This window comes from Vombatus ursinus, unplaced genomic scaffold, assembly GCF_900497805.2.
Source record: "Vombatus ursinus unplaced genomic scaffold, bare-nosed wombat genome assembly UNPS02014799.1, whole genome shotgun sequence".
Lineage (NCBI taxonomy): Eukaryota > Metazoa > Chordata > Mammalia > Diprotodontia > Vombatidae > Vombatus > Vombatus ursinus.
The window spans coordinates 45,433,413-45,457,060 of record NW_020954577.1 but is presented as its reverse complement, the minus strand read 5'-3'; the positions used below and the strand labels follow the sequence as shown (position 1 = coordinate 45,457,060).

The following is a 23,648-nucleotide window of genomic DNA, read 5'->3' as shown; positions in this document are numbered from 1 at the left end:
GTGATATAAGTAAATTAGATGAGCAAAGGAAGAAATCACCTCTCAGATCAATAGATAGGGTGTAAGAATTTTGATAAAACAAAGGATAGAGAGAATTGATAACAATGAATAATTGTGATTATATACAAAGATCTGAAGTTTCTGTACAAACAAAATAATAGCTAAAATGAAAAGAGAAACAGGTATAATTTTTTTTATCAAGTTTCTCTAAAATTCTCTTATCCAAGTTCATAAGGAACTGATTCAAACAAGAGCCATTTCCCAATTAATCTGAAAGGTCAAAAGATAGAAACAGGCAGTTTTCAAAGAAAGAATCCAAGCTAGCAACTATGGAGGGTGGGGGAATTACTCCAAATCACTAGTCATAGAAATGCAAATTAAGCAACTCTGAGCTTTCACACCCATTAGATTGGCAAGGATAATAGAAAAGGAAAATGACAAATGTTAGAGGGGCTGTGGGAAAACAGGCACACTAATGTGGTTGGTGAAGCTGTAAGTTAGTATAGCCATTCTGAAAAGCAATTTTGAACTATGCCCAAATAATTACCAAACTTTGTATACCCTTTGACCAGGTGATACCAAGCTTTTACCCCAAAGAGATTAAAAAAAAAACCCAAAACAAACAAAAGGCACATATATAAAAAATATTCCTAGGAGCTCTATTATATAGAACTCCAATTTATAGATAATTCCAAAGTGAAAACTACAGGGGTGCTCACCTATTGAGGAAGAACTAAAAAAATTATAATGAACATAATGGGATAAAGTGCCACAGAAATGATGAAATGGATAGTTTCAGAAGGAGACATCTATAAACTGATACAGAGTGAAGAGGGCAGAACTGAGAACAATTTATACAACATCAAAACATTATAAAGATAAATATGGAAAAACTTTAGAACTCTGATCCATATAATGACAAATCACAACTCCAGAGGACTTAAGATGAAACATGCTCCACACCCATGTCCTGCCAGAGAAGTGTAGCCTGTCAGTAGGATGCCGGATAAGATATAGATTTTTCAGACGTAGTCAATGTGGGAATTCTTGCTGGATGGCGTGTACTTGTTATGAGTTTTATTTTTTGCTTTTTAAAATTGTTCTATTTGAGGAGTGGGAGAGAGACATAATAAAGGCTTGTAAGAATTTATTTTTAAAAAATATAAAAAACATCTTCTATTCTCCCCTCCTCATAATGGAAAAAAATTATAATTTTGGCAATTTGTGACTAATCATGTTTTGCAAAATCCAGGAATTCTGTGACTCAAAACCGGTTATGCTCAAACATGAACACCAAGGAGGCAGCTAGGTGGCGCAGTGAATAGAGCTCTGGCCTTGGAGTCAGGAGGACCTAAGTTCAAATTCAAAAACCCCAATCTCCTCGTCAAAAAGTCAAAAAAAAAAAAAGAAAAGAAAAGAAAAAGAGTAGGAGCACTAACTGATCAACATTATAGTAGCTTCTTTATCTTTCACGTTCAAGTCCAAGATGGCCTATGTAGGTCCAAATAAAGACATGTGCATTAAGGAACGTTTTTAATATTTAGCAAACATTCATTAAGTACCTACTCTTCACAGCAGTGTTTGGGGCTGGATGGGGAGTTGGGACAGAAAGGAAATGCAAATTAGGACAGTTTCTGCCTTGAGCAACTTCTTCCAGAGGATGTAATTAGACATACACAGCTCATAATTTATACTTTAATTAAATGTACAAGGGCTATGAAATCTGATGAGGGAGGAATTTGATTAAGTTTGGAGGATCAGGGATGGGTTCATAGAGGAAATTACATTTGACTTGGTCTTAAAGAATGATTCGAAACTTTCTGGGTGGGGAAGGACATTCCAGGTGTTGGAGACGGAGTGAGACGGCATGGAGCAAGTTGTCCAGTTTGGCCAGGGTGCAAAATGAGTGAGACACGAAGTGTGAGAAGGCTGGAAAGGCAGACCAAGATATCTCACCTTTCCGAGGAGCCAACGAAGGAAGTGAAGAGTCACTTTTGGAGTAGTAATTCCAGGCCGCTTTTGTTTCGCTGGTTTCTCTGGAATGGGGGTTGGGGGGACCTGAGTCGGCAGACCATGAAATGAGGTGGTAGCAATGTCCTGAAGAGGGAGGTAGGAGGCACCAGACCATGGGTGCACAGGTGCGAGGGGTTCCTCCGCCGTGCCACAGGTAATTGGCCGGCTGGCTGGGAAGGGAGAGCTGGAATCGAGGCAGCTCTCCCCCAGTGGCCCCCATGCTCCTTTGCAAAGTGGGAGGGTTTTGGGGGGCTCGTGGAGAAGGCCTTAGTAGGCACTAGGGGTGGTGCAGAAGGCGCCCAGGAAGGCCGCTGGGCGGCAGCGGGCACAGGTGAGGCTGCTCAGCATCGGCTCATCCCGGACTCCGTTGCTGGGGCGTGACTCCGCCCGCCAGGCCTGGTGGCCGGGAAGTGGAGAGCGTAGGGAGCGGGCTCCCCGGGGCTGGAAGGAACGAGCATTTACTAAGCGCTCGGCCCGTGCAGGTGCCCGAAAGATGGAAGGCTGCCAGGGTGAGTGCGGGCCTCCGGGAGCTCCGGGCGGGAACGGCCGGGTCAGCCAGGACCGAGCTCTGCAGGTCCGGTCCGCGTTGTCCGAGGTCTGGAGGACCCGGATGGCGGCGGGCAAGGACCGAGGCTGAGCCCCGGCACTGTCCACCTGCTTCCGGCCAGCCCAGCCCCCGGCGAAGTCCAGCCTGGAGAAGGTGGGGGAGGGGTGAGATGCCCTAGGCCCGAGAGAGCAGGACAGGCGCAAAGGCTGTTGGGGGGTGGGGGGGCCTGGCTTCCCTCGCTAAGCCAAGTGAGAGGCCGTGCGTGTGGCCTCGGGCCCACAAGAGGCGCTTAAATGCTTGTGGATGGACTCTGGGCCTCAGTTTCCTCCTCTGTCCAAGGAGAGAGGCAGATGGGGTAAGAGATACGGTATCTTCTCGGCTGGGCCTCCCGTCCTGCTCCCCTCCCTGCTCCTCCCGCGCCAGCCTCGCTTTCGCTCAGGAAGCCGCCTGACTGACAGGCCTCCTTCCTCCCACTGGGGCTTCGCTTTCGCTCGGGAAGCCGCCTGACTGACAGACCTCTTTCCCCCCCCCCCCCCCCGGGCCTCGCTTTCGCTCGGGAAGCCGCCTGACTGACAGGCATCCCTCCCGCTCCCCCCCTCCCCCCTCCCCTCCTCCCGCCGCTGCCTCGCTTTCGCTTCGGAGGCCTCCCTTCCTCCTTCTCGCTCCCCCTCCCGCTCTGGCTCAGGAGGCCGCCTCACAGCCCGGGGTCCCCGGCCCAGGCCGGCGGGGCAGGGGGTGCCACGCGTCACTTCCGTTTCCCTCTGTCTCGGCCGCGGGGTGTGAGGAGCACGAGTCGCGCGCCCCAGAGCGAGGCTGGCGCGAGGTCGCGGCTGCGGCAGACGGAGCCGGGCTGCACGTCGAGGCGGAGGCTTCTTGGGGGCGGGGCGGGCCATGCCGCGGTTACGGTCACGGGGTTCGGGGTCCGCGCGGCGGGGCGACGGCGGCGGCGGCGGCGGTGGTGAAGAGGGGGAGCGGGAGTCGGCGTCGGGCCGCCGCCTGTGCGCTCGGGCCTCGGCCTCGTCGGCAGGGCCCGGCCTGGAGCCCGCTTTAGCCAAGCGGGACCGGAGGCGGTGGCGGCGCCGGAGGCGGTCCCGGGAGGCCGTGGCGGCGGCGGCCGAAGCTGAGGAAGAGGCGGCGCCGCGGCGGAAGCGCGGCCGCAGGCCCGGCGTCAGGGAGGCCCGGCCGGCCGCGGAGCAGCCGCAGCACCGGGGGCGCGGGCCGAGCAGGGGCCGAGGCCGCGGCGGGAGGGGAGCGGCCGCCGCCCTGCCCGCGGGGCCCTGCGGAGCCGGGGACGAGGCGTCCGGCGAGCAGAGCCTCAGTGACGGGGCGGGCGAAGAGAGGAAGGAGAGGAAGCGGCGCCGGCGGAGCCGGAGCCTCGGGCGCGGCGGGCCGGGCGCTCCCGGCGCGCCCCCCCGGGCCTTGGAGCAGCCGCCGGGCCCCGGCCAGGTCGAGGCCCGCGCCGCAGCCTGCCCCGAGCCGGAGGCGAAGGAGAAAGGTGGGGTCTCCTCGGAGCGCTGCCTCCTCCTCCCCATTGTGCAGAGGAGGAAACTGAGCCCGAGAGCTTGGGTCAGGGTCCCGGGTGTGTGTGTGTGTGTGTGTGTGTGTGTGTGTGTGTGTGTGTGTGTTGGGCGGGGGGGCGGTCCTGGGGCGGGATGCGTCCGGACTAGGGTGCTTCTCCGGGCTGTACGCGCACCTTGGAAACGGACTTTAACCAGAATGGTCCAGAGCTCTCGTGTAGAGGGAAGCGGGCTCAGTGAGTCAAAGTTGGCCTTTTTTAAAATACTGATCTCAATTCAGCCTCTTTTTTTTTTTTTTTTTGTTAGAGATACTGTTACATAATCCTTGAAGTTGAAAATTGCCTCTTTAAAAGCCATCTGAAATGTTTTTGTCTTTTATTTAGTAAAGAAAAAAACTAAAGAAGGTTCGAGGGGAAAAGATGAACTTCAGCCAGCAACTGACTTGAATTTGCCTTGTGATTGTAGCATGAAGGAATCATTAATCAGTTCTGAATCTCTTGAGACAATGGAGTCCAGCGCATTTAAAAGCATGACTTTAACGCAGACTTTGGGTAAGGAAGATTTGGTACAGTGTAGTAAAAGAAAAATTAGAATCACAAAACCTAAAGGTTTAGAAAAACCGTCTCCCAAAGTAACTGAAAACAAAGCTGTCCAGAATATTCTGGCAGAGTTCCAAGATGGGCTGTGTAGGGAGAGCTCCAGTTATTCTCATAACAGCCTGTTACCTACAGTAGAGACATGTCCAGTGATTAAAGGTGACTGTAATTGCCAACCCTTTTTGAAGGATTGGAGTGGTGAAAGAAATCCTGCTTATAAAAGTGGTGACCATGTGCATGTAGCAGAAATGGCCTCCAAGATAAAGAGAGAGAATGTGGAGAAGAGTGATGTGAATGGTACACCTCATCTGGTAAGTGAAGAAAATAATGTGGGAGTGAAGAAAGTGTTGCTAGAAGGGAACAAAGAAGGATTATACTATAATAGAAAAAATGGCACATTTTCTTGTTTTCAAAATACGAAAAACAAGCACTCCAAAGAAGTAAAAAGAGGAGTTGGGAGAAAACCCAGGAAAAGAATGAGATTGTCTGAAAAAATGGATGAAACAGTCACCGAGATAAGTTTCCGCAATGTGGATAACAAATCAGATGAATTATTGTTGCAAGCAAAGCAAATGTTCACAGAAAACAAAGATACTTTAGAGTTTAAAACAAGTTCAGTTCTTTTAAGAAAGGGTTCCTCTATAATGGATAATTCTCTTAGTCCTCAGGAAGTCACTGAAGAGAAGAATCACAAGAAGATGAGTGCAAGACACCATGCAAATGATACATTTGAGAAAACGTTTGAACCCTGTGGTAGAAAAGAAAGAAATAAGACTATTCCAGAGCCCTTTGACCATAAAAGCACAAAGCCATGTGAACACCTTAAGTTGGGGAAAAGCCCCGTAGTGAAACTATCTCGAGATATATTTGATGTTCCTGATTACCATCGTGTTGAAAAGAAAGCTTCAGAAGACTTAAAAAGAGAAACTGAAGAATTAAAATTAAGCTGTAGAAGAACAGTTCCAATGACTGGTAAAAGAATTTGGCCTCGTTATTCATGTGCTAGGACATCTGTTTGGTCTCATAAAAAGGGTATTTTAATTGAATCAAATGCCTTTCCTTCTGGGTCTCAAAGTTTATGTCAAGATAATTCTGATAGGCTGCTTCTAAGTAATGAACTCTTAGCTGATAACTCCAAATTAATGTTACAGAGTTTTGTTACAGAAACAAAGAAAGCACCTTCAAGTAAAGAAAAAGTGGACATAAAAGCAGGTTTTTTGTCTTCTGTTACTGCACTAACATCTCCTTTAATGGATATAGAGGAGCATATAAACAGCAGTAACAAAAAAGGGAAGTCAGAAGATCTGAGTAGAATTGAATCAGAGTTGATTTCTAATGGTGGTGAAAATTCTCATTTAAGTAATATGACCCTGCACTTAGCAGTGAATCCACGAAAAGATAAAGGAATTTCACCAAAACTTAATCTGTCTACTTCTCAAGATAATCAGGATGTAAACAATGTTGCAGGCAAAATTATGAGTAGGAAAGCGGCTCTTGCCCAACAGACACTTGCAGTGCCAAATTTAGTGAAAATGCTAAACACTGGGCGGCTGACAAACTTTAAAATTCCTTTACTCAAGAATAAAACAGAATCCAAAAAGGAGGTAAATGTTAAATCGGAAAAGGAAGCCTATAGTCCCCTAGAGCTCCTTGACAATTTCTCTGCAACAGAGATTAGGCAGAATAGGATGAAAGAAATAGACAGTACAGTAAATACAGATTCGCGGTCTCTGTGCATCCCAGCTGGTGTGCCACTAATACAAGTCAATCCTGATGAAATCTGCAGCAAAAACTCTAGTACTGTTTCCCAGAGCTTCTTGAAACAAGCTAAAACCAACCCACCTAACCAGCTTTCTGAGGCTATCACAGAAACTATACCTCCTACCTGTGAAAAGAACAATTTTTCTTCTGATTCTGGGTATACAAAGAAAAGCACTATGTGCTCACCTTCCAGGGAACCTCACTTGTTTGATTCTTTTATTTCGTCTGGAGAAGTTGGTCAGGAAGTATCCAGAAAAAGCTTTGCAGAAATTAAGGTTGCATTTCCAGATATACTTCGAGCTTATGAAGATGATGTCCTTGTAATTGATGTAATTCAGGATGACCCAGACCTCTTTGGAGTTGAAGTGGGACCTTTATTTACTTCAGATGATGCTTTTAAAAACCGGGAACTTAATGCTGCTGAAGACTGCCAAGAGATCGATTTAAAGCCTGTGAAACTGCCAGAGAAAAGAGAGCCAAGCAGTGACTCTAGGTATGCCTGTCAGCATGTAAAGAGGTACCTTTTTAGTTGCAACATATTACAGAAGTTCAGGTTTTTTCTTTTCTACTTTATTAGGTTATGCTAATGTGTTTTACCAATTACCAGTTACCGATGAGCTGGGTGGTGTGTATTGGTTTGGTTTGGTTTGGTTTTGTTTTATTTTGTTTTGTTTTTCCTCCCAGACCTTTAATGTCATTTCAGATCACTGCACTGAGCCTAGGAAAGAATTATGATAAAAGCGGAGTAGAAGTAAAGGTTTATCTGAACCTTAGAAATCAGTTTAGGTAAAAATGTCAAGTATACATATGATAGAAAATCTTTTTTTGATCATGCAGTTGCTGCATTTGGAGAAGTTTTACAAATCGGTAGTGAATATTAAAATTCTTATGTGGTTAATAGAAAAAATGTTAAGCACTAATAGCAAATAGGGTTCCCAATATACTTTAAACTCCTATCCTTTTTGATGCCTCTGGATTAATATATTTCCTTTCCTGAAAGGTGCCTTCTCCCTTGACACTTTTGTTGTTGGTTTTTCAAATGTTTAATGTTAGTGGAATGGCTTTGCAGTGGGGAATAGCCACATGTGTTATGGGACAGGTTCTATCTCCTATTTTGATTTAATCCATTAAGGGAATTGAGCTTAATGTTCTGTATTTAGCATAGATAAAAGTGTAAAAACAGATGGAGGTATGGAGTTATGTTATAGACTTTATATAGAATTAATGTATTTGAAGCTTGTACTTACTGTGGTGAATTATTTCTCTTTATTCACTGCCCTGAACAAGATTTCCTTGGAGGCCAAATTTAATAAATACTCCACTTTAACTAAACATAATTATGGTCAACTTTCTCATTTTCTAAACAGAATGTTGACATTATTAAGCCTAACACATGGTAGCAAGTACACAAACAGGAATGTTGTTAGGTAAAAATACATCTCCTAATCTTAACCAAGTACTGACTTCGAGTTGCTTCTCCGGCTCTGGAGTTCAGGTTAGAAAACAGCACCGAGATGCCTAGCACAGTTCTTACCAAGGATGTGTAGCTAATAGATGTTTGAATTTCATTGAAAACTACAGGGACTGTATAATCCTAATCTTTAAGGTTTAAACAACTTTTTTTACTTGTTACTCCATTCTGACGTAATGTTATCATAAGATTGTAGAGTTAGAAAGGACCTTACGGGTGACCTTGTTCAACCTTCTTATTTTAGGGACTGGGAGGTTGATTTGCCCAAAGTCACATGGGAGAAGTAGGAAAGCCAAGATTTGAAAGCAGATCTTTTCCAGCTTTAGTGTTTTTTTTTTATACTAGAGTATTTTGCCTCAATTCTCAAAAGGCCCACGAGCATGGTGAATTTTAAGCCAGTTTTGAGTGAGCGGTTATCTCTTAATGATGTAGTGCAAAATATGGAAATAATCTCACATTGACTGCATTTTACTAAAATATGTCACACTTCATGCCTTAGGAGAATTCTCCTAAATTGGACTGCTGCCCCTTTTAAAAAAACACCTGATTGTCAACCTGCATTGTAATAGGAAAAGTACTTTTTCTGTATGTCAATAGGTTAAATTATTTCAGTGGCGTTTTCTAACGGTGATCCCCAAACAAAATTCCATACATTCAAATGCATTTCCCTCTCTGTTACCCAGCTTGAAAACTATGTAACAAACTACATCTCCTATTTTTGGTGATTGAGGGAAACTGGGGTTTGAAGAGTTTAATTTTGTAGAGGAGAAAAGCATTAGCTTCTCTCTCCCTGCCTAAATTACTATATTGTACAGTATTCCTATTTAGATAGTCATGTTATAGGTATAAAACTGGGTGTGTGAGCATTATGCTAACCTACCCTGGATAGTTACCCTAGCTGTCAAGTAGTGGTTTGTTTTTAGTGTTCAACAATTTAATTTCTTACTGATTTGAAAGTGCAATTAGGAATAAAAAATTTGTATTTAAATTGAATGGTGCTTCATTTGTTTCCTTCCCAGGCTCTGAGTTTTGTATTGGCCTAATCGTGACATTAGTTAGGAGAAATAGTGTAGCAGGAATACCTTATTCTCTTGTGAGGGAAGCTTACTAAATGAGGATGATGGGTTTCCCTGCTATTCAGATACCTGCCAGCATGTACAACTTCATATTGTGTCTTTTTTATTGTTGATTGTGTTGAGTTTTTTCTTGTCTAAATCCCTGGACTTAGAATTAAAGAAGAGATAATATTGACCATTTTCAAACAAGTCTTTTATTTCCACATCAGTGTTTTTTCCCAACTTTATTGCATTTTTCTCAAAAAATGCATGATATTTGTAATAACTTATGTTCTGGGGTAAAAAAAAAAACTGAGTGATCCAGTGTTATGGCTATTTCAGTCTTTGTTTAAACATACTTTCTTGGTTTTATAGATTGCTTTCAGTCCAGCTTTATTTGATATAACTTCAGTTGGTTGTAGGGCAGCTAGGTGGTATTGCCGATAGAGTGCTGGGCCTTGAGTCAGGCACTTGGCTAGCTCTGTGACCCTGGGCAAGTCACTTAACCCTTTTTGCCTCAGTTTTCTTATCTGTAAAATGAGCTGGAGAAGAAAATGGCAAACTACTTAAGTTTCTTTGCCAAGAAATTTTGCTTAATGTGGTTACAAAGAGTTGGACATGACTAAAATGACCTGACTGGTTTTACAAGAATCTACTTAGGAGTACTAACATTTCATCAAAAATCTATACATTTGTTTAATACATATTTTAATGGGAATTTGAAAATATCAAATACTTCAAAGTCATCAAATTGTGTCAACCTGCTAGATTCTCATTGTAGTTTCTATGGTATTACTTAATTGCAAGACTTTCCAGATTTTTAAAACCTGCCCTTTAAAACTGTTCATTATCATGGCCAAATCTCACATTTTTTTGTATTATGAGTTAATATTCTTCATCCTGATTATTGTAGTCTGCAGTTTCTTTGCCTTTTTTTTGTTTTGTTTTGTTTTGGTTTTTTTTGTTTTTTGTTTTTAAAGCCCTTTGCTAGCTTTATTTGATCCAGGGCAAACTCATGTTTTTCTCAAGACTGGATTAATAGCTTTTACTAACATAATATTGTATAAATGCTGATTTCTGATTTTTGTAAATGTAGTAAGCACCTTTAATTTTGGTCTTAATATGAGGGACTAAAATAGATGACTATTGGGCTTTATCATTTCATAGACATCGTGAAGATGCCTCTCCCTCCAAGTAAAGAAGGAGAGATAAGGGGGAAAAATTCAATCAAGAGCTTACTTGGCTAAGCTATAGTGTCATATTTCATCATTAAGAGCAGACATTCTTACTCCTGGCTTAGACAAGCGCCTTAGTTCCTTGCTACTTTACACCTGTAGATACAGGCAAAGGAGCCTTATTTTCCTGGCAACAGATAAGAAGACTTCTGGGACCCAGATTATGAGGTAGACAGAATCAGAATTTGAGATTTGGAAGAGACCTCTGTAGTCATCTAATCCAACCCACGTGATAACTGATGTGAATTGTCGTCCATCCTCTGCTTGAAGAGCCTCCAGGAGTTGAAACCTACCACTTTTCAGTGTAGCCCATTCCCCTTTGAGAAGCTATAATTTGCTCCTAGTTCTGCCTCCTGGGGTCAAACAGAACAAGTCCAATCCCTCTACATAACAGCCCTTCAGGTCCTGAAAGATAGCTGCCATGTCACCCTATGTGTTCTCCAGACCAAGTAATTCTCATCTGACATGGTCTCAGAGTCCTTTAGCACCTTCCTTACCCTCCTGTAGACACACCTCCTAGAGGTGTTCTTCAGCTGTGGTACCCAGAACTGAACAGTGCCAAAGTGAAGGGCAGAGTACGGTGGTGCTGTCGCCTCCCTACTTCTGGAAGCTGTGCTCTTCGTGCAACTTTATTGACTGTCTCCCATCACACTACTCTTGCATATTGAGTTCTCAATCTACAAAACCCTCATGATCAGTTTTAGACAACCTGTTGTCCAAGCATACCTCGCCCTTCTTATACTTTTTAACCTTTTTTTCATCCAGATGTAATATTTTGCATTTATCGTGTTACCTAGTTCAGCTCCGTGCTCCAGCCTGTCAAGATCTCTCCTCCAGTAGCGTTAGCTATGTCACTCCACTTCGTATGATTTATAAGGTGTTAGGCAGCACAGAGATGAGCACAGATCCTTGGAAGCACTGCACTGGAGAGTTACCAAATTAACATCGAGCTGTTAACAATGACGTGAGTCTGGTCATCTGACTAGTTCTGAGGTCATTGCATCATCTGTCCAGTATACCCCCTTATCTACTCTGACACTGCTACCACTTTGGTTCAAGCTCTCATCGCCTCATTACCATATAGCTCACAGCTTTATATCATCTCAAGTATAGTGTGAGACCTATCTCATAACTGGATTAATAGATGGTGGCGTCCCACCATCCCAAGGTAGTGTAGTCTTGAGACCATTTCACCTGTGGTACACGAATGCTTTGCCCTTCTGAATTGGAGATATCTAGCTAGGCCTCATCAGTAATACTATAATGGGCCTGTTTTTCTTCCTATTAACGTTCTTTCCATACAGGCATGTTGTGAATCTTCTTGTAAGAAGGAGAGTAGTTTTTGCTGCCAGAAATTCAGATATCTGCTTTGGAAGTAATGACACTTGGGTAGGACAAAAGATATAATACAGTGTGTGCTATGTCTGCGTATAATAGTAAGGTGTACCACATACTATATGGTGTAATTTGGGGTTGAAAAGTTATTCAGCCTGCCATACTGCCCTCTAGAGTTTGCAGTGATCCTACTCCTGATGTCTGGAAAAGGAGAGAAAGGCAGAAAAGCGTTGGTGGATTGGCCACTGTGGCCAACTGAGGATTCAGATGAGAATTGCACCGAGCCAGATAAGAGTAAGACAGTCCTGATAGGTACAGCTTTCCGAAATGGGATGAGCCATTGCCATATCATAGGCAGATGAGATTAGCAGTAAGAAGGATGGGAAGGAAGCACATGTGGCTGTGTGCTGACTATCCAGTAATACAGAGGACTAGGGGATGGGATCAAAAGGCATGCTGCCCAGTAGCTGCCGCCTCTCCCGACCTAGAAGACCAGCAGCACTGGGAACGTGGTCAGTAGTGCTGAGTCAGCACAAATTTTGTATCTAAATCTTGAAGGAAGCCAGAGCAACTGAAGAGGTGGAGGTTAAGAGGTAGAGCATTATGGGCTTGGGGGACAATTACTGTGGCACAGCCAGTGCAAAGGTGCACAGGTGGGAGATGGAGTAGTGTGTGTTAGAGATGGCAAATAGGTCTGTGACGCTGAACTGGAGGGTTTATGGTGCCGAATAAAGTACAAGACTGGAATGGTAAGAAGGGGCAAAGTTCTGAAGGTAACAGGGCCATTAGAATTTACTGAATGATTCTGTGTGTGATGGGTGGGACGTGATCTGACCTATCATTTAGGAAAATCACTTTGACAGCAGAGCAGAGGCTGGCCTGGAATTGAGAGACCCATTAGTGGAAGGCTCTTTCAGTAGCCACCAGAAGAGCTTATGGGGCTCTGAGGGTGATGGAGGTGAATGGAATAAGGGGGTCCCTACACGAGCGATGTTGTAACTGATTGTATGTGTGCAGTGAGTGAAAGCAAGGATTGAGGATGACACCATCGTTGTGGGCCTGAGTGACTGGGAAGGTGCTAGAACCCTCAACAGAAACAAAGAACCAATGCTCCAGGACCTGCAACAGTAATGAGGAAGCACACTTCCCTGGGCATTATTGTTAGAAATGTGAACTAAGACCTAGACCCTATTGACCTAGGAGCTTATGGTCTAGTAGGAGGGAAAGACAAGCCCAAAAGAACTTGAGTGAGAATTGTAATTAATGCCCACAAGAAATTTAAGTGGTGCTGTTTGAGGTATGGAGGTAGCGCCTGAGCAGGGGCTTAAAGGAAAGCAGGCTGAGGAGGTTGGGGGGAAATGTTCCAGGCATGGAAGATAGCATGCAAAGGTGCAGAGAGAAGAAAAAGGTGAGGCATGATTAGGCTTCAGCAAGTAGCTGTTTTTGTCTGGGAACAAAGTGAATTAAGGATAATATATCAGGAATGATTGGGAACGCTAGAACTCTCCAGCAGGTAGTTGAAAATGTAGTTATCGATTTAGTGTCATCTACATAGATGGCAACAGTTGGGAATGACTTTGCAAAGGACTTGACTTGCCAGGAGAGAACTGGCGGAGAGAAAAATGTAGGGAAGAGGTCAGATGAGGTTTGAGTGTATTTGTAGAAAGGTGGGAAGGAGGCAGTGGACAAAGGGAGCATAGACTTGTTTTGGGCTTTGTCTTTTCTTAATATGGATATGTTTAAAAAAAAAACCCTCTCCCCCTATGGAAAACTGGGGAGAACCTGGACCAGAGTCACACGGCATCAGCAGGCATTGGCTGGGCTATAGTCCTCATCAGAGAGAATTCCCACATCAGTGAGATCCCAGAGCCATTGGAGTAACCACAGAGTCATTGTTCCAAAGCACTCACTGCCAAGGGATGGCTTCAGAAACATTTTGCTGCTGTCAAGAAAAAAGCCACTATTGTTTTAAACTGTAAATATGGCATCTGATGACAGCTAACTGTTGGACTCAGGGTTTAACTCCATCTCTGGGTTTGTCTCAACGTTCAGATGGGTCATGAGGGCCTATTTGTGAGAACTCGTTTACTTTGCTTATACTTCCTTGGATATAGATCCAGATTATATCTGTTTTTATTGCTTATGAAGGTACAAGTCATGTTTCTTCTAGTCCATCAGATGTTCTCTGATCTAGGGAAAACCACATTCTGTTTTCCACCTTTTGATGATGAAACAGTGTGTGCTATGATTGTATAAAAAACATGCTCTTTGTAGTGCATGACCAATGAGTATTTAAAACTAATCTTGATAGTGAGGAAAAGTTGATGATTTTGTTGTTGAGTATCTTCATAGGAAAAATATTTCTGGATTTTACTCAGCCAGCTGGGTGTTAGCTCAAACTGAATTGCCCCCAAGTCATTCATCCTGTCTCTGCACTATTTTCCCATTCACACAGACTCAAACCCCAGAGTAATCAATCAGTCAATAAACATTTGTTTTTCAGATCTCTCCATTTAGAGATATTGGAGTGGTTGACCATTTCCTTCTCCAACTACTTCTACAAATGAAGAAACTGAGGCAAACAGGGTGAAGTGCCTTGCCCAGGGTCACACAGCTATTAAGCATCTGAGGCTAGATTTGAACTCATGAACATGAGTGTTCCTGACTCCAGGCCCAGTGCTCCAACTATTATGCCACCTATGCCGCATGCAGGACTAAGCCCTAGAACCCTGAATTTGTAGTAAGAGAATCTGGCTTCAAACCCTGGCTCTGCTGTTTACTTTCTGTAGGACCCTTGATCTCGCTCTTCACCTTTCTAGACCTGTTTCCTCATTGTTTACGTGTTCTGTAAAATCCCTTTCAGCTACAATGTGTTCCCCGTTCTCACCCATGGGGATTGAACCCTATCCACTCATCAATCCCATCACAATTTTTTTCCTTTAATTTCTTTATTTGTCTTTCCTCTCCATTTTTACTACTTAGTCTTATCACTTCATATTACTCTAATTGCTTTCTGAATGGTCTCCTCGACTCTAATTCATCCGGCAGATGAAACATTTTCAATGTTTCCCTCAAATCCTTCAGAAGCGTCCCATAGAAAACCTCAGTAAGAAGGTGTCTGCTGTCTCTCTGCTGCCTTGGATTCTGCTGTGGGTTTTCACATCTAGATTTGTCCCACACTCCCTGGGCCTTCCCATTTTCTGGAGCTGGGAGAGCTGTCATACCGTGCCTGTCATCTTGGTGTCTAGTATTCGGCCTGGATTTTAGGAAGACTTTACAAAGCTCTTTCATCAGACACAGAGTACAAGCATTTTATAGCAGAGAAACTTGGCACTCGAAAGATTAAGTGACTTTAGTGCAGAATCACTTAGCTGTTGAGGCTGAGCTGAAGCTTAGCTTGTTCAGGCCAGGTATTTCCGGGTATTACTCTGCTTTCTCTTAATGAAAAAGTTAAACCCAGCACCTTGTGGAGTTAACATCGGTATCTTTCAGTGGCCATAGATTTCCTTTCTCTTTATTCATTAGAACCCAAGCTCTGCAGTTTTGACTGTGCTAAAACTTTACCTCATCAGCTTTGTTCATTTGCTGAGCAGAAAAGACCAGCCTAGATTTAGTGAATGATGAAGTTTTTCCAGAAGTCTGGCTCCTATGTCTGACCCTCAAGGCGTGTGCTCTTTTCCTTTCCCCTGCTCCTCCTCCTCGTCTTTCACTGCCCGTTGGTCTGCTCACTACTACATAGTCAGGAATGTTTGTTTCTCTTGCTGTGACTTTGCTCATATTCTCTTGACTTTGAATGACTTCCCATTCTTTTTACTTTCTCAAGCTTTTCTAGATAACCTTCTGATTATACTCTTAAAGTGCTTCTGTTTTACTTCAATTTAATACTTAAAACATGCTTATGTTGCCCATTATATTGCTTATTCTGCATTAGTCATAGCCTTACAATTAGATTGTAAACTCCTTGAGGGCAGGTAGCATGCTTTATGCTTTTCTAATCTCTATGTCTATGTGGTGGCATGCACATTACCTGGAACAAAGTAAAATAATTAAATTTATTGACATATAATAAACCTCTTTATTCCATTAAAAATGGCTTTTCATATGCAGTAAACTGTTCTGCTAAAGTAATTTGTTTTACCTGTTTTGGCTTTGAGTTCATAAGATTTTGACACATTCTTTAGTCCTTCATCATGAAATCACATTTTTATCATATTGGATATTAAGTGTATCTTTGACAATCCAGTTTTTCAAGTCTGGCCTTGCTTTATAGGCCATAGGTTTGCAATGGTGTTTAAATCTGAGTTCTTGGGCCACTCAAGTATGCATCTCCCTCTCTCAGATAAATTTCGTTGACACGTGATATGGTATAACATGATATTTCTGTATTCTGTCTCCATTTGAACGTTTCTCTAATTCTCAAATAATTCTGCTTCTTGGTATATCGGTATTTTGGGGGGGGACTAGTGGGGTTAAGTGACTTGCCCAGGGTCACATAGCTGGTAAGTGTTATGTGTCTGAGGTCACATTTGACCTCGGTTCCTCCTGAATCCCGAGCTGGTGCTCTATCTACTGCGCCACCTAGCTGCACCCATCAGTATATCAGTATTTGTCAGAATTCATCATCCTCTCAACGGGGATAAGACTTCCAGCACCACTGGAAGTTAATCTCCAAAACATTGGGAATGGTGGTGAGTGTTTTTAGCAGTCTAATGAAGGTATTTTGATCTTACAGGTTGACGCACTTGAATTTCTACCATGTTTTAGTAAAGCCTTAAATGGAAAAAGTCAATTTTATCAGTTAAATATTTTCTTTTCCCTAACTTCAGTACTCCAGTCTTTGTATTGTCTTATACATGACAAAGGTTCTTTCCAAAACAGCATTTAGCAGCTGTTTGGTTTTTTCCCCCTCCATTGGTTTTCCTGCTGTTCTTCCAACCCTGAAAAGCCTGCAGTGTGCTGCAGAGGAATGAACTCCTCTAGCTAGCAGATTCCTCTGAACATAATTGGCCAATTTCACAGTAATAGTTGTTCAGTTCTTGTTTTTTTTTTTTTTTTGCTTTCAGTCACACTTGGCAACTAAGTGTGATTTGATCTCATTTCATTGTGGGCTCTAATAAACCTTGAAACACTTGGCTTCCTCACAGCAGCAGCTGCTGCAGGATCTCTGATAGTCTTTGACTTTGGCTCTTCCAGGGATACAACTCTGGCACTTGCCCTTAGAGTGATTGCCATTTAAACAAGAGAACCCAAAAGCCTTGGTACAGAATTCTGCACGCCCTTGACATAGACTTGACCAGAGGTAGAGAAATAAGCTCAGTCATGTTTGATCTTGTTGGGGTCCAACCCTCTGAGTTAGCCTAGTGTTATTGGAAGTATGCATGACCACTGCTTTCTCAAAATGAAACCATGAGCATCTTTGTTCCCCTCGCCAGGTAATTCAAAGCATACTCTGTAGCTCAGTGCTAAGGAATAACTGACTTTTAGATAGCACTCTAAAAATGTGTGAACTGCTTTACAGCCATTATCTCATTTGAGCTTTGCAACACCCCTGAGAGTTGGGTTTGTTATGACAGGAATTAACTTCATTTTATAGGTGGAGAAACTGAGGTAAATTATTCTTGGAGTGTGAAGCCTTCCCTATAAAGATAGCTCTTTAAATTGTCTGGCTGAACAACTTTCAGTGATGGCTTGCCACTTAATTAAGCTGAGCAGTCATTCTTCTAAGATTGTTTTTCTTACATGGTAATCACCTAAGACTGCACTTGAGGAGATAGTTTTGAGATTTAACAAGTGAAGAAAGTATGATTCGGTCTACACTTGAGTTCAATTCTCCCTGGAGGTGTTTTTTCCCTCGTTCTTTTCTTCTTTCACTTCTTTGTCTTTTCACAGCCCTTCATTCTGTGAATGCTCTGCCCCTGCGGCTTTCAGTGTTTCTGTCTTCAGCTTGTTTGATCACAGCTTGTCATTTGTTTCTCTGTGTTCTCTCCTTTAGTGATTTCATTGGCTTCCAGGGGTTTCTTTATCTCAGTGCAAATGATTGCTAAATCTCTGTATCTAGCCAGGATCTCTCTCTTTCTCATCCCTAATTTCTCATCCCTCATACCAGCTGCCTGTTGAACATCACCACTTGAATGTCCCATTGGCATTCCAGACTTAGCAAACTCACATACCACCATCCAGTTTCATACCCTTGGAATCCTCTTCAATGTGAAGTTTAGTAGGAGACAATGGCTTGTGGCCACTATCTGTCAAGTGTCCTGAGATCATCTTCTGTCTTTGCTGAATTTTATGAGTAGTAAGAGGGCTAGAATTATGCATCGTTTTCCATTCTTGGCACATGACAGGAACCCCCCATTTTTTTTGATCATACACTTCCTCAAGAGCTTTTGTGGTGAACAAACTTTAGAAACATTCCACAGTGCCCTCTGGGCCCCGTGATTTTGATTCTTCAGAAGTGGGGTAGTGGTATTCCAAGAGTCACAATAAGGTACTACCACCAAGAGAATGGCTTACAGATCTCCTTTTTTTTATTCTTTACTTGTTGTTAGTAGTCAGAGGATTGGTAAACAGTTCTCCCTCTGGTTATTTGTACCAGGGAATCTCTTAAACTCCCAGGCCCCTCTTGTTGCCTCAAGCAGGCCCCAGCCTCGGATCACTCTGACCATTCATCATGGCCTTCGTGACCACACAGGTGCTGCTGAATGAAGTCTGGTACAGATTTGTTTCATCACCTCAATGGGCCCTCACTGCTTCTGGACAATCCCACTATTCTTCCTTTACCACCTCTCTGTTCCACTTCCTGTGGCTTGCGCCCTTCACCCTTCCCCTGTACCAAGCTGAGAACCTTGCCTCATATTTATTGGAAAAAGTCGAGGCCGTCCGCCATGATCTCTCTCCATTCCCCTCTTCCTCATCTCCTGTCACTCAGGTGCTTTCTTGCTACTTTCTCCTCCTTCACCCCAATCTCACATGAAGTGACCAGCTTTCTGCATGTTCTCTGGCTGTCCCCCATGCCTGGAATGCTTTCCTTCCTCTGTGCCAACTACCAACCTCCCTGGCTTCCTTTAAGTTTCAACTAAAATCCCACCTTCTACAAGAAGCCTTCCTCAGCCTCTCAATTCCAGTGCCTTTCCTCTGTTAATTGTTTCCTATTTTTCCTATAGCTTCTGTTTTATATACAAATATACATTTGTTTGAATATAGTCTTCCCCATTAGATTATAAACTCCATGAGGTCAGGGACTGTCCTTTGCCCTTTTTTTTTAACCCCTAGAACTTATCACAGTCCCTGGCACATAGTAGGCACTTAATCAATATTGTTTGGTTAATTCTTGTATTGCCTTAACATATGCACAAACTTTTTCTCTCCACCTCAAATTTAAACAAAACTAAACTGCTTTTACTAGTTTGGCCCCAGTTTGTACTTTTAGGCAGGTTATCTGTGTGAATGCTTTTAAAAATCCCAACTTTGGAATAAACTATAAAGCAGTATTATGAGACATTGAGTTAATACTGGAATTGAGTAGAGAACCTACTTGACCTTTATGAATAAACCTTTGGCATATGCAATCAATGTGTTGTAATTTCTTAAGAGTACTTTTGGGCATATTATTTCAAATGTTCTACCATTACTCTTGTAATTCTTTCCTAGGAAAAACCAATAAATTTAATAGCTCTAAATAGGAGAAAATAACTAACCCTAGAACTTTAAAATCTATTTTAAGGTGTGTATGTTTATAGTGTTCTCCCTCTGTCTTTTTCCCCTAGACCTTTTAAAACAAGGATAAAGATTTATTTTTCCTTCCTGTAACTTTCCCTTTGGCAGGCTGCCAAGTGTCAAAAAAAAGTCCTGACTTATGAAAGGGAGTGGTCAATAAGAACTAGTTCAGAAGCTTTACCTTCATTGTATAGGTGACCAGGTCTGTAGGTATGAAATTTTATATATGTTGTCAGAAGCAGTTGATGTGGTGTTTTTTGCAGAACTGATTTTTTTTTCTATCTTTGTTATCTAACATTAATAATCTGTTCCTTGGGCCCACCAGGCTGGGGTACTGTATTCTCTTCTCTCCCTAAGGGACCTTCTACTCTGAAACCAGACCAGGTTAAATTCCGGGGAATCTTGGCCTTTAAGGAGAAGCCAGTCTAGATGTCATTTTCCCAGTGTCCTTAAACACCCATCGCCATGCCCTGGTTGTGGTTTACTTGTAACTTAGGTTTTAAGATTGCTGCAGAGGGAGGGATTAGGAGAAAGGTACTTGGTATCCAAAATGTTTCACATACAGGACCAGTATTTTATGTCTACACACAGATGTTAAACATAAAAGATTCACAGTACACATTTGCAGAATGACTTAACCAGATTCAGTCATTTAACGTATAATCACTGTTACAATCTGTGAGAGGATGCTGCAGACCAAGAATAACCAGGCCAGTCCCTTGGTAGCTTAGTGCAGAGATTATAATGAAATGAAACATGTTCTTCCAGCAGTTAACAAAAGGAGAAATTTCTTAGCTATTATAGGGGAGGAATAGTTCACAAAGACATTGAGCGAGGACAAAGCCTTGATTCGTCTGTGTGTGGCCAGGATGGTCTGCATCAGGAAGGAGCTAGTCCAGCCCATGTAGTGGGAGATGGGTAGACATTCCTGCTGCCACAAACTTCAGAAAACTCTTTTCAGAGACCTTCTACCGCTGAAATGGCTTTAGGACTATTATTGGATAACCCCAACCTTGGAGATTTGAAAAGCCTTGTAGAAGTAGCTCTGAAAAAAGAAAATTAAACCGGAAAAATAGCAAAACCAAAATACAAGCAGCAATGTAATGGCCCCTGAGAGAGTGGCTGAATAAGGGAGAAAAAAGACCAGAAATCCCAAGCTGCACTGTCCCTTTTTTGAAAGATCAAGTCTCACATCTGGTGGAGGATGCCAAATCTTCAAGGATCATAGTGGTTCCTCAGATGTAAAGGAGTGACCGGAAGGAGCTTCTCGGACATTGTGGTTACAACGAAGAAGACGTCTTCTACCTACACAGGGTTGGTTGTAAAAATGGACCTCTAAGGCAGGGGTTCTTAACTTCTGTGTATTGTGGACCACTTTGATTATCTGATGAAGCCTGTGGATCCTTTTCAGAATAATGTTTTAAATGCATAAAATAGGATTGCAAAGGAAACCAATTAATTGAAATAGTTGTTTTTTTGTTTTTTGTTTTTGTTTTGTTTTTTTAGTTTTTAAGTTCATAGATACCAGGTTAAGAACTTTAACCTGCTCTCAGCCCTCCCTGGGATCGCTGTCCAGTGACCACTGGGGGTAGAATGTTGATAGTGTGGAGGGACCCTGTCAGTTTAAAATGACTACACTAGGCTTGCCCTAGTACCCTCTCTGCTGCTAATGGGGCCTGCTTCCACATGGGCTAGAAGCAAACAAGCATTTATTTAAGTACCTACTATGAGCCAGGCACAGTGCTAAGTGCTTTACAAATATCTCCTTTGATCTTCACAGCAACTCTGTGAAGTCAATGCTGTTATCCCTGCTTTACAATTGAAGAACCTGAGGCAGAGTTTAAGTGACTCACCTAGGGTCCCAGAGCTGTTAACTGATGCTGGATTTGAACTGTCTCCCTGACTCCAGACCCAGCACTCTATCAGCTGCCTAACTGGATAAACAGTTTCACCTTTGCCTGCTACCAGAAAGCAAACCATCTCCCAACAGCCATTTTTTTGTTTTCCAGGCCCTCCCTGGGAAGGAGCTAATCTAGGGACTCTTAGGGTACTGTAACTGGCAGCAGTGTAGAGGGACTTTGTGGATTACATTAAGCAAAGGGATACACTGAGCCAGCCTCTGTTGCTGCCCATACTTCTGGGAGCTGTGCCCCTGAGGCCTGTAGTGCCATCTTTTGTGATTGGGACCAAGTACTGTCTTCCTTTGCCAGACCTGACAATCCCCCATCAGTGTTGGGACTTGAGTGTTCCTATTCACCACCACCACCCCTTATCCTGGGAAGGAAAGAAAGTATCTATTATGTGCTAGATGCTATGCTAAGTGCTTTACAAAATACCTCATTTGATCCTCTGGGAGTTAGGCCCCATTCCCATTTTACAGTTGAGAAAACACACAGGCATTGCTACTACCCCCAGATCCCTGGGTACTCTAACTTCTCGGACTTGAGTTCCATCTCTTTTTACCCAGTGGCACAGACTGGTGACACAAACTAGAGTGTCAATACCGTAGTTGATCCACCATATTAATGAAGTTAGCCGTGCTCCTAATGGCATAGGTGACTCAAAAAGGTTTGACCAGCTGGGCCAGAGCTTGGATTTCTGTTCCTGTTGGTGGTCATCATTGCTAATGCAAAAAATTGGTCCTGCTGACTGCTCCCATTGAGGGACCCACAATTTAAAATCCTGGGGCTGTTGCTAAGACTAGGGATGCCTGGATCCTTCTGTACACAAAGAGACACCAAGCAAAAGCAGACATTGAGCTAGAGATCCCTCGAGGCTAGTACCTGGCCTCTATCTGCCATATGCAAGCAGCTGCATTTTCTGCCAGAGGTGGGAAGAAAGGCAGTAGGGGCCTGAGCTCCAGAGAGGCCCTGGCCCTTCCTTGGAAGGGAGTGAGAGATGACCATTAGAAACCAAGAAAAGTCATTTCTGTTTTTAAACTGAAGCCCTACCTGCAATAGCATCTTTTTGTCCATCATAGGATAGATCTGGGGCTCAAGGTGGATATCTGGCATTAGCCTTTCAAGTGCCTTGAGTTCCAATAAAATCCATGTGTTAGAGCTTCCAGTGGCCTCCCAGATGTCACATTAAAAGTCCCAAGTATTTTCTTCAGCAGTTTTTTCAAAACCAAATTACCCCATTCACACAAATCTCACAGTATTTATAATCTTACTCAGTATTTGTCCAAATAAAAAATTCATTCCTTTTAAAATAACATCTTACAGGGTATCACAGTTATATTACAGAAAAATCACATGATGTTTGGAGAAGTATCAGCTTTTGTCTTTGTCTGCTTGGGGGAAGACGCTTTCCATCCCTCAAATAATTCCTCCCTTGCCGTATAAGAGAGAGAGAGAGAGAGAACAATCAGCAAAACCAATCAGTACATCCAAAGAACCTGAAAATATACGCAGCATTCCTCACCTCTGCGGATGAGTAGGGGGATATGTCTTCTGAAATCACTTCTGTGAGGCTATACTTGTTCTTTACTTTTTGCAACATTCACTTTGTTTTGTATTTGTTATTCTTTCCATTTACACTGTTGTAGTTGTGTAGGTTGTTTTCTTGGGTCTACTTACTTCACTCTTTATCGGTTCATCTTTCCATGCTTCTCAGGATTCAGCATACCTTGTATATTAGCACAGTAATATTTCATCGTTCGTTTTGCCGTTCTTCAGTCCATGGACATCTGCTTTGTTTGCATCTCTGTCAAGGAGTGGGCTGGGGTGTCTTCCTATAACTTTTCTTTGAGGCCTTACTTGTTTAACAATCTAGTCATTTTGCAGCATTTACTTGATTGTTTTGTGGTTCTTTCCATTTACGATGTTGGAGTCATGTATGTTTTTCAGCTATTTATTTCACTCTTCATCAGTTTATGTATGCCTTAACATGTTTCTCTATGGTCATATTTGTCATTTGTTTTAACTTGGTCATACTCCATTCATTTTCTACAATGGGCCTAGCCATTCCTCAGGCGGTGGGCCTCTTCTTTACTTCTACTTCTTTGCTACCCCAAAATGTGCTGTGATAGATATTATGGTGTACATGGGGACTTTCTATTAAATGTATAAATAGATTTTGCGATTGACCCCTTTTTTGTATTTCCACATCTCTTTGGGGTATCAGCTTAGTGGTGAAATCTGGGTGTAGACATTTTAGTCACTTTATTTGCATTCTTCCAAATTGCTCACCAAGATGGTGGTACCAATTTTCAGCCCTATCAGCAGTGCCCTGGTGTGCCTGTCTTCCCAGCATTGATAAACAAAAGGAAAAGAGCTAGTTCAGACTGCAAGGAAGGAGGTTATGGTAGCCATTCTTCCCACCACATTAGAGCATAAAGCAGTTTGTGGATCTGCTCTTTAGGCTTTTTACATTTCATCTTTGTTCTGTGCTGTCCAAACAA

At 42.9% G+C, this 23,648-nt stretch overlaps 1 protein-coding gene across 1 annotated transcript in view; it reads left to right on the top strand.

Moving 5' to 3' along the window:
• Positions 1 to 3,451: 3,451 nt before the first annotated feature.
• Positions 3,452 to 23,648, top strand: part of LOC114050347 (protein TOPAZ1-like) — a 75,554-nt gene continuing 55,357 nt past the window's right edge. The window contains exons 1-3 of the mRNA XM_027871944.1: positions 3,452 to 4,126; positions 4,228 to 4,294; positions 4,461 to 6,927. Of these exons, the coding sequence (XP_027727745.1) occupies positions 3,452 to 4,126; positions 4,228 to 4,294; positions 4,461 to 6,927 (3,209 nt within the window). The remainder of the gene's footprint in view (positions 4,127 to 4,227; positions 4,295 to 4,460; positions 6,928 to 23,648) is intronic.